This window comes from Acanthisitta chloris, unplaced genomic scaffold, assembly GCF_000695815.1.
Source record: "Acanthisitta chloris isolate BGI_N310 unplaced genomic scaffold, ASM69581v1 scaffold14187, whole genome shotgun sequence".
Classification (NCBI taxonomy): domain Eukaryota; kingdom Metazoa; phylum Chordata; class Aves; order Passeriformes; family Acanthisittidae; genus Acanthisitta; species Acanthisitta chloris.
The window spans coordinates 40113-51565 of NW_008682125.1; the positions used below are offsets into that span (position 1 = coordinate 40113).

Consider the following 11453-nt stretch of genomic DNA (forward strand, 5'->3'; position numbering starts at 1 on the left):
AACTTCTATGTTCTTTGCTACTGTTTCCCTCACCCTATTTAAATGAACTGTTTAAACCCTCTTGTCAAACGCCAAGATCATGCTCTATTTGGGATAGTTACTGGAAACCACATAGGATCAGCTTCCTTTGTGACAGAACCCTTCAATGCTTGTGCTCCAGGTGCTAACTCTGAATCATATGGAATAACCATTTTTACAACAGAAGAAAAGTTGTTATCATTAACTGTAATCATCACATACCTTTGCAAGTTTATACCACAGTTCATAAAGGTACCCAAAAACTTTTGCATGAATTTTAGGTGATTGTATATTGTTCACATCTCCAAGAATTCCCAAAATCCTTCTCCATAACACAGCAGCAGAATCAGGATGCCAACCAATAAGGTTTCCACCAGCAATTATACTGCAGTCATCAGCAAGGAATTCACTACTGTCTGTAAATATAAAACATTCAATTTCCAAGAACTAGAAATGCAGCACAAGTATGAATCTGGTCAGCAAAATAAGAACGTTAATCCTTCTAACCATGTTCCATCTCAAAAGAATGATCTCTCCCCAGTTACCTCTTTTTCATTGCTTAAGCTGCACACGATTCAAAGCAAAAAGTGGCAGCAAATGTAGGCTAAGGTGCTTCCACCTCACAGTGCCACAGAGCACAGCAGTTCAGGATCAGACTGTCCCCACTTGAGTAGGGCTTCAGCAGGGAGACAAAGGCAGTTAAATGGAGCATTCATGTGCCCTGAGAGGTGTACTGAATCAAGAACTGGCTTTTACAGGTAACATTTCTAGTTCTAAAGGTCTTTTTTTTTTTTTAAAGATGACACAGTATAAGATGACCTGGAAATGCAACTGAACAAAGGAGTAAAAACGTATGGATAGGGAGTCATGAGGAATGTGCTCAGGCATCACCACTCACAGAACAGCTCCTGAGACAGGAGTGTGCACACTGGGATGGAAAGCAGGTGTTGGAGAGGACTGTCAGGATAATAGAATTAATATCTTCAAACAATAAAAAAAATATTCCATAAGGTGCTCTCCTGCCAGAGCAGGGATTGCTGTGCAGCCTCTCCACAGGCAGGAGCACACCTGTGCTCCAGGTGGCACTGGCGGTGGCCGAAGTGTGGAGGGAAGTTGCAGGAAACCTCTACATACACAAAAGAAAATAACTCATGGCCTCCCAGGACACAAGGAAGGTAAGCAAAATAAAAGCCGTTTTAGATGCTTTTATGTTTGCTTGAATGTATTCAAAAAGACAACTTTGGGGATCTCCCCCCCGGCTTTTTTTTTTTTCAGCTGTGACATTATGAAGTCCTAAAGTGTGAAAACAGATACTATTTATTAAGCACATAGAATCATCTTCAACAGATCTGTCCATAGGGAAATGGCTTCTCTGCTGCTCAGTGGTGGTGTCAGTGTTGTTCTGCCTTACACCATGGGGGTTTCCACAGCAAAACAAAGTTGTGTAACTTGGGTGAGAAGCAGGAATTCAGCAAGGGCACACTGGCACTGCTGAGCAATGATATATCTGTTACACCACTTTTCCCTTTGGTCTACATTATCTTTCAGGTTATTGTATGTAATTCTTTCTCTTTCTACCTCTAAAAGAGCAATTCTTGCATTCCAGCCATGAAGAAAACAATGAATTTATCACACATAATCATCTTTACCACAGGCAGTATTACCCGCTGCTTTTTTTACAGTGACAGTCTGAGATGTTGAATGAAGTGTGCTAGTTCATTAAATCAGAGACATTTCAAACAAAAAGGGAATATGAAAAAGATATCCTTGAAACTATGTATCTGTTAGCAAAATCAGCCTGTAAGATACTCCCATGTTACTGAAGTTCCTGAAATAGCATCTCTGACTCACATCACTAGATGAAAGGTACCTTTACAAATGGCAAAGAACAAACCACTTATTTCTAATCAGTCAAAAAATATAGGAATAATTTTCCTCAGACCATTCTGCTAAGCAATAAACTCTAATAATTTAGAGTATAATTTAATGTATTGTACTTGCACACTGGAGCAGGCCAAGAGAGTGACCAGCTCTCACAGCCCAGATGGGCAGGCAGCAGTAGTCTGGCACTGGGCAATCATTTTCTAGATCACCATTTACTGGCTTCAAGTCTGATGACCCAAATTCCTTCAACTCTAGGTGTGCAAAACCCATTCTTGGAGGAGGACTGTGAAGGGTACTTGGTGATTCAGGCAAAGAAAATGTACTATTTATAAGCCAACCTAACTGCATAAACTCCTTTTTGAGACAGAAGTCCAAGCTTGCACAGACATTCTGTGGCTCCAGTACCTGTCAGATTGGCAGTGTCTGAGGGGCTGAGCTGCAGCCAGCGTGGCGTGCCAGGATCCACACACACCTCTGGTCTGACCTCCACATTGACCTCATGGTCATCCTCAGCCACCTGCCAGGGCATGAGCGTGATCTCTGCGTCAGCACCATAGCCCAGGGATGTGTCACTGCTCACACTCTCACCTGCAGAAGCATGAGGTAACAGAGAGCAGAGACCTGGGTTTAAAGGCGGCATTAGAGGAGAAAAGCATCTCATCCATCTGTAACAAGGCAAAATGATGACATTGATTTCAATTGTTGCACTTAAGGAAAACACTGTTTCTTGGAACTCACTTTTCTCTCTCTCTCTGTGATTTCCAAGTGATTGCTGAGAGTCTGCTTTCAGATCTAATTCAGCTGTACTACTGCTCCTTCGGATTAGCACCTGCTAGAAAAAAATCACCTCAGTTCATTACAGTTACGAGAACTACATTTCATCTTAGCAAATTTGAGACACACATAGTTATTAGAAATTAATTTCAACTCAGCCAAGACATTCTCATGAATATTCAGACTACCCAAGTGTCTGTAAATGTCTTTAGGAAAACATCACTTTCCATTTCAGTCTTTATCCTCCCTTTCCGACACTCTGGTTTCACACCAAGCAGGACATTTTACTTATGTTTTTCAACACATCTGAAATAACTCAAAGCTTTTTAAAGTATCAAAAAACCTTTCAGCCTTCATACTTCACAAAGATGATCAGCCTGAGTCACTTATTGTTTTGACAGCTTATTCAAAGGTTGCCATTAAAAATGTATGAAGCTTGCTTGTGCTAATGTCAACTCACACAAACATCTGCAATGCACGGCTGGTGATAAAACTGTGCTGAAGAAAAGCATTTTCCCCAGTACCTTAAATGATCAAACATTTATTTCAGTGTACTGTAGCTCTATAATAGCCATGAATTATTTAGATTTTAAAAGTTATTAACTTCTTGTTGATGTTTAATATTTTACAGAAGCACAGAAGTCTTGTGTAAGGCTAGAACAGAGACAACTACGTAAACCTGCAGGAGCAGCTAACGAGATCAGGAGACATGAAAGGATCACATCAAGTAGTGTAATAAACAGCGACAGCTCAATTTCAGATTCCATGCCAGAAATGGGATTAATTTTCACATTTTTACTAATTTTTCACACTTTCACTTGCTAGAGTTTCTAAGTGCTAAAAGGCATCTGATTAGAAAGAAAACCAGTTAGAATCTTATCAGTAATCACTTCGAGGTTTGGCTTACTTGCTCAGCTTCAAGTTCCTTCTTTGCATATCCCTTATTTTCTTGAACTGATTTGGGGTCTGAGGTTGAACTATGAGGACTTCCACCCTTTTTACCTAGAAATTTTAGAAAGTAAACAAGAAGTGTAGCCATTCGTGGGGTCAAAGTACATAGCAAGTCATTAGAAAACTTCACTGATATTTACATGTTTTGTACTTTTCGCTGAGGGAAGCAATACAACATGGAAATGGGAAATACGATGTTTTGAAAAATCCTTCAGAAGCATCACATACTTACACGAGAACAACAGAAATCAAACTGCAGCTTGAACACACAAAATTTAAATGCAAGTCAGGTTTAAGAGAGTTTAAGAGTTACATACAAAATGCACACATTCCAGGTTTTGTTTTTAACCTCTCTGCTTTACCACAGATCACATCCTGCATTTGTGGTTTATAATTTCTTAAAAACAATTCTTTTAAAAAGACACTGACTATACATTTTGCTAAGAAAATAAGACAAAAACCATTTTAGAAGAGAGCAGCATTTATGAGGCTGAACAAGTGTCAACACTTTCTCTTCAGAAGTGCAGTATTGCTGTATTTTATCAAAATTACCTTGAAAAAATTCAGATGGAATCTGATCTGCAATATCTGAAGTGCTGCTACTTCGAGTTAGCTGCTGTTCTTGGTCAGCAATCAGGCCTGCAGCTTCTGTTCCTGCTGCATTTTCTAGCTGTTGAGATTCTTCAACTTCTGTTGATATAATTAAAACATGAAATATTTGCAGAAACTTAGGATTACATACATGTATACACATGTGAACCTAAGAGAACTCTATGGAAAAGTGACCCTGGCAAATATTTAAAATTCACAAACTACAAGTTATGATTTAAGCTATATAAAATAATCTTAGAAAAACTGTGAAGTTCGGAGAGAGATGCACGAGCAGTGTGAGCAGTAGAAAGTCTAGGAAATGGACAGAAATTCCTTTGGGGATTCATAGGAGGAAGGGTGGGAGGATGTCCCATGAACAAATATGGTTTTTCAGTGCTGGAGATCCAAACAGGCTCATTTGCTCTGGAAACAGAGCAGAGGCAGCAAAACTGCAAATGCAGCATGCAAAGAAGACGGCTGTGCTCCCTGATTTCCTCCACAAAGAGGGGAAGGGAAGTATAAACAAAGGCAACAACTCAGCGCAAAAAAAAAAAAAGCTCTGAGCTACACATGGCTCAGGCTCAGTTTGTGAGGACAAACCCCATCATGCAGCTTTTGGTTTTGTTCTAACTGCAAATGAGAAACAAAGAGAGGAGAGAAAGGCATGAAATTCCCAATGAGAAAGTAAACTGACATGCTGGGGAAGGTGCACTAGGAACTCCTGAGATTAGGGAGCAACAAATTCATTTCTCTTAGCATTAGGGGAAAAAAATCCCAACCCACTAACACTCAGGATCAAGTATCTTCCCATCCAGCAGTGTAGAAGTTTAAATACTGATTTTCTACTTAATAAACAATGCAGGTAGTTCAGAAAGTTACCTCACAGAGACATGTGCACATAAACTAACATTACTAGTATTTGCAGTAATGATTTACAGAGTACCATTGTTGACTTGAAATGTCTTACAGAAACCAGTAAAATAATCAATGCAATTCACTTGCTGGAACAATATCAGTGTTGCCCTGAAGATAACTTAAGATGAAAACACACCAAAAATATTCACAGAACAGGAATCTCTACAGAGCCATAAAGCAACACATACAAAACTCTCCTTTTCTTGCTAATGACTCTGATTAGGACTCAGGAGTCAGAAATCCTTCCCAGGAAGTGAAATTTGGGAAATTTTACTTTAGTTACTAGGAAATATAAATCTAATTGCAATTGATGGTAAGCTTTAATATTAAAACGAACAAAAACTGCATTGCTTGCAGTGCTACAAACATCGTGAGAAGAATCACTGGGACAGAAAGAGAACAGACAGACAGCAGTTTAAAAATATAAAGTACACTGATACAAAAGGTGACTTTAAAGTACAGTACCTGACAGTCTGTGAGAGCAAGAAGTGTAAGAGATACCAGGGAAGAGAGAGCTCACAGTGTGAAGCAGAAGAGGTACACTTTTAGTAGCTGGCAAAGCCTCATAGAGATGGACACAGTTGCTGATAGATTGGCTTCGCTTAGCTTCCAGGAAAAAATAAAGCAATAGTTATGTCAGAGAAAATAACAGAATATCTGGGTTCTGAATAACATGATACAATGGGGGGAAAAAAAGAAAACAGCAGTATTCCAATAAGATGTAAGTTAATAATGTGCAACTGTATCACTCATACTGAGAGGGCAATAATCAGGGATGTCAGAATCACAGGAAGTGTGGAAGTGCCTTTAATTTGAACACACACAACCAAGAAAAGTTCTAGATCAACACTTCCAAGTTCTCCCTGCAGCTCTGGCAGGACTTCAAGGGGAGACATGCTGCAGCAGAAGAGAGAATCCTCTGCTGGAGCACAAACAGGGACTCACTGAACTTAAAGATAAAACAGGCTCAAAGAACGAACAACTCCATTGCCAAAGGGTTCTGTGATCCCAGCTGAAGGCTGTGGCTCAGTTGTGGAGCCTGTAACCACAAAACCCTTCAGGTTCTGCTGGTAAGGAACACAACTTTGGAACTTTGGATCAACTTTGTTTGGAACCAGGGAGGGAGCTGTGCAGCCAAAGAGCTCCTGCTCAAATGCAGGAGATTTCTATGGAGAGTTTGGATCCACTGCCTGGTGGATTGGCACACAGAAACATGCTGCCATAAAATAAAGAGAGGCCAGATTTGGGCTGCTGAAATGCTTGAAATGAACAGGGATCTGTTCCATGCTGGGGATCTCAGACATTCTCCCAGCACTCCTCACCCTGGTCTCCCTTCTCCTGTTTTTCCTTTCCAGAAGGAAACACGAGAGAAAAAAGGAAAAGGAGGTGCTATTCATACCTCGCCATGCTAAGAAAAGGAAAGCAAACAAAGCAACTCAGAAGGGTGAAATAGTTTAATGGATACCTGGTTTGTCTGGTGCTCCCAGGAAATAGCAGGCTGTACCAAAAGCTATGATCAGACTGATGGCAACAAATGCTTTCTTATGAATTGATAAAACCAGCAATGTTCTTTACAAACCACCATAATGTGCACAGGCCTAACTTACAATTCAATCTACTGTAGTTAAAAGCTTACAATTAGAATTCCCCCAAATACTTTGACTCTGATTCATCCTGGTCAAGACATTCAGACTCAGGCACACAACATCTCTGTTTGGGCAATTAATTATTAAATTGCTTTCGGCAGCAGCCACACCCCAAAGGCAGATTTAAAACTTAAGTGTTACTGAGCATCTGGGCACAAAGGCACTTAGTTATGGTCTAACCTGTGGCTCTCTGACGAACAATATTTCTTGCTTTCTCCACTCCTGGGGCCCCAGAGGTTGTAGCACTTCTGAATCTCATTGGCTCCACAACTTCAGGATGACTTTTCCAGCTTAATGAAAAAGATCTTCCCACTACAGCTGTCTTCTGAGGCTCTAAAATGCCACCTTAGGACACAGAACACAAACCTCTCTGACACTGGATGCTTTAGCACATATTTTTGGTGAAGTATGAGTGGACTCAGACATGACAAAAATTAATACTTTAAACAACATAGATGAAGGTTTACTATCGATAAAAAACAATCAGTAATTCAACTATGTGCATCAACTGCAAGGTGGCATGCAAATGCAGCTAAAATACTGTAATTAATAAAGTTTAATAAAAAATACATGGAAAGGGATTGTTATAGAGATGCCTGTGCCCACAGCACAGGAAACCACATTTCACTTCTGCCACACAGGAAACACTGACTGTAAGTGCATACTCAAACTTGCTCAACAGCTATCTATCTTCTCTTGACCCCAATTACCTCCCCGTCCCAATGAAGAGTGACAACAGAAATCCAAAGTGCTTCACGTTTGATTAAACAGGTTCTAACAGCAGATTAAGTAGTATTTATCATTAATTTTTAAGATTACACTTCAATATTTAACTTGTTTGCTACAAGGAACACTGAAGCACACCAACTAACCTTTTCCTCTCTGTTTTTTTTCTTTCTGCTCACTGAGTTTATCCAGGGGTAAGTTTGTCATCTCCACCCCATACACAGTCCTGGCCAGCACCGCTGTCAGGGAGTCCATGATGTTGGCCCACTCGTTGATGAGCTCCTCCCAGTCCGTGAGGGCAGAGAGAACACTGAGCAGCTCATCCCACAGCTCCCGAGAGATGTAAACACTCAGGTTTGCTCTGATCCAGGCCACAATGAGGGTCTGAGAGAAAAAAAAAACCAGTTGCAGTTCAGGCACATCTGACAAGATGAACTCGGCACACCAACCCAAACCCACACATTGGACTATCTCCAACACCCACAGCACTGCAGCGACTGAGCTCTGCCTGCAGCACTATGTGCTCAGCTACAATGTCCAAGACTGGAAGTACAGTATGATGTATAAATGTCTTCATCTCAACCAGTGTGACTCAGTTTTGACTTGCCAGTTGGACTTTCAGGAGAACAGTTACGTGACGCTTATACATTAGAGATACTAATTGTAACTATCCCCCAGAGTCTGTGTGCCCACCTGTGTGACCACAGATCGTAACACAGATCTGAAGAACAGACCAAATACATCTCTATCCCTTTGTTAGGAACAGCTTAGAAAATAACTACTTGTAAAACATGAAAATATCCTCCTTCACAGTAATACAAGTAGGTTTCATAGTACTTAACAGAAACTATGGCAAATCATGTTGAACAAACACAAACCCACCAGCCCCACTCACTCACTCGGAACAGCAATCCTGCCATGCTCTGAGCAAATGTGTCCTTTCCCTGGTTTTCTTTTGGCTTCTGCATCACAGCTTCTGTTATTCTGAGGAGTATCTGCAGCATCTGTTCCCTGGTTCCAAACCAAAATTGCACATTGGTTCATGTGTTCTAATAATTGTACTGGTTCATTAGTTCTCCAGGAATTCTCACTTATTGAGAACATGGTCACACCTCAGACTTCACAATAACCTTAGTTGGTTGTGGACTGTAAACAACTAATTTTTGGGAGGGTGGAATCAGGAATGGAAATACCAGCCAGAACCTTGAAGAGCAACAGTTCAGTGCTGTAGGCTCAGCAGGTTCTGCCGCCTCCAAATCGACTCAGAGGCAAGTCATGAGTGTAACATATGTCATATGGTCTGCCCCTGAGGAAGAGGGGCTGTTCCCTACCCAATACCTCTCCCAGAAAGTTTAAATGCTGATAACTTTCTCTTAAAAGATGCTCTGTTAAGCTTACCATGTCTTTTTATTCATTGACAGTTCCATTATCATGCGCCTGAAGATACTCAGAACAGCTTTGCAAGCATCAACTTGCTTCTTCAGCAGCACAGGGACCTCAGTACATGGCTCCAACAGGAACACATTCGCCGAGTTTGTCAGGAACACCTTCAACAGAGGCATTGACAGCACATTTACACAGTGTCAGGAATGAAAACAGTCACAAGTAACAGTAAAATACTTGTCCTCCTCCAGTTAAACCTTTCCCTTTCCTTAGAGCAAGTTTCATGTTTTACCCATCACCTTATTTTTGTATACCATTCTAGAAAGGAACCAGGTGGCATCACAGACCACTAAGGGACACATGAGACACAGCATGGGGTTTGTAGGTGTCTCTTCTGTTTGAGCAGGCAAGAGGACATTCCTCCAGCCACTTATTTCCTGGTATTATATATTTAAATGACCACTGATATTGTCAACAAATGAGGTTCAGCAAAGGTAAATGTACAGTTTGATTTATTCCTCGTTCACGCATTAGAAAAAAAATTGACCTTGTAACTTCACATGCAGATACCTGGCGCTAAGCCATGATCATGTGGTTTACCATACCGATTTTAGAGTTATAAATTTAGTCCAAATTTTGTCTTACAAAAAATCAACCACTGGTAGTTCTCTTCCTTCATCTCAGAGATATAAATGTGATTTGCAGTGTGAGTAACATGATGAGATGAGTTACAGCTCTGTACCCTTCCCACACACACCTACCTGTAAGGCAGCCTGAGCACCAGCTTTAACATCTCTGTCCTCATCTTCCAGCACACATCCTCTGCTGACAGCACTGGTGAAGGAGTAGGTTCTGCCCCAGCTGGAGGAACGTTTGTGCCTGGAGTGCTCGGAGGAAAGCTGCCACAGACACACCTCGGTTACTGGCAGAGCAGAGAGCAACATGCACACACTGATTCAAAAGCATTTCAAAGATCAACAGCAAGAAGGGAGAATTGTCATGGCCCACATTCATTTCTACAGGGAATTCCTGTCTATTACTTCGTAATTCCCAAACAAACAGGCTGTATATGGAATTTAGAGGTTCATAAAAGCTTTAGGAGGTGTGTTATTCACAGTATCTTACATCACATTTTGTAGCCACTGTTGTAAACATCTGAATTTAAGCCTAGCAAAACCATAAATCCTCTACAGAAACAATCTGCCAAAACCTTGTAATTCTCACAGTGTTTTACAACTCAAACCTCTTCCTCCAAGTAGAACAAAACTTCCCTTTAAACAGTGCTGCAGTGTCAACAGTGTCAAAGAACTTTTACTGATGTTTCAAAACAGGGTATTAAAAACGTGCAGAAATTGTTCCTACACTTTAACTTTGTAGGTTGAGGTGTCCCATTCCAAATATTTCATCCAGAATGTCAAATTAGTAATTGTCCAATTCCGAAGTAACTACCACCAGAAGGAAATAGTACTCCATGCTCCAGGCCAGCAGACAGTCAGTTTTAACACTGCAGAACCTATTAGCGTTTCTTTCTTGCTGTCAGATTTGTATAGGCAGGGAATAAACCAACAGATGAGATTCCCCAAACCAGCTGCAATCCTTCCCTGCACTCCCTAAGTGCTACTGAACACTCAGGAACTATTTAAATTGTGAATCCTTAAATAAAAACATTTTCTAACCTTTACACACATTTTTTAACTGTTGCTCCTTTACAAAGCAGAGAGGTGGAAACTTAACCCCATGTTGCAGGAGGACAGAACAAAGTAAGGAACAGGGATACCATACATGTTTACCATCTGCTTCCACTGAGGAGTCTTCCAAGTGGACAACAGCATCCTGGTTGTCTTCCTTCTTGTCTGGCTCCTCCATGAACACGGGTTTCTCTTGCAGAATCCACTTCTGATACACCTTAACCACTTTCCGTGTCGCAGATACATCACAAGGGGGCAACAAAAAAGCCTAAAATGAGAAGTTCACTGATTTTAATCTATCAGGACACAGATGTGATGCATATAAGCACATCCGCCCACCCACCCACCCAGGCGTTTGATCCTTGCTCACTGCAATTCTGAAACTCAAGAAGATGAAATTATTTTCCATATACTACTCAAGATGTGCATTTGGGAATCTTTCTCTGAAAACGTCCTCTAGTACCAAAAAAGCGTCTTTTGCCAACAAATAAAAATTTACATCAATAATTTATATCATTACATTCTAAAAGCACTGAAATAGATGAAAATACATTTTTCATACTAAAAAATAGGTCTTTCAACTATGAAGAGACCAGCAGTCTCCAATTCACAGGATTGAAACCTACAGTATTTCCTATTCCCTTTTAGCTATAAACCCATTCCGAAGCTATCACCGAGGCTGGCGGAAACCTTTGTACCCCACAGCACATTTCCTGCCCCCAGTGAGCAGAAAGACAACATCCAAAGGCTGATTTCCACAGAAACAGAAGGGTCAGCAAAGCCAGTTTTAGCAGCCCATACAGCAAGGGTGTGAAACTCCTGAAAATGTGAACTTGTTAGGGATGCAGAAACTGAAAAAGAAGGAAAGAAAGGAAAG

General features: G+C 40.8%; 1 protein-coding gene across 1 annotated transcript in view; it reads right to left on the reverse strand.

Annotated features, from left to right (window-relative positions):
- Positions 1-11453, reverse strand: part of RALGAPA2 (Ral GTPase activating protein, alpha subunit 2 (catalytic)) — a gene marked incomplete at both ends in the record, with an annotated part of 62824 nt that overhangs the window by 32274 nt on the left and 19097 nt on the right. Inside the window, 12 exons of the mRNA XM_009078396.1 lie at positions 241-434; positions 2308-2490; positions 2641-2731; positions 3584-3678; positions 4180-4317; positions 5599-5739; positions 6960-7124; positions 7652-7889; positions 8405-8516; positions 8904-9052; positions 9650-9787; positions 10671-10844. Coding sequence (XP_009076644.1) covers positions 241-434; positions 2308-2490; positions 2641-2731; positions 3584-3678; positions 4180-4317; positions 5599-5739; positions 6960-7124; positions 7652-7889; positions 8405-8516; positions 8904-9052; positions 9650-9787; positions 10671-10844 — 1818 coding nt within the window. The remainder of the gene's footprint in view (positions 1-240; positions 435-2307; positions 2491-2640; positions 2732-3583; positions 3679-4179; positions 4318-5598; positions 5740-6959; positions 7125-7651; positions 7890-8404; positions 8517-8903; positions 9053-9649; positions 9788-10670; positions 10845-11453) is intronic.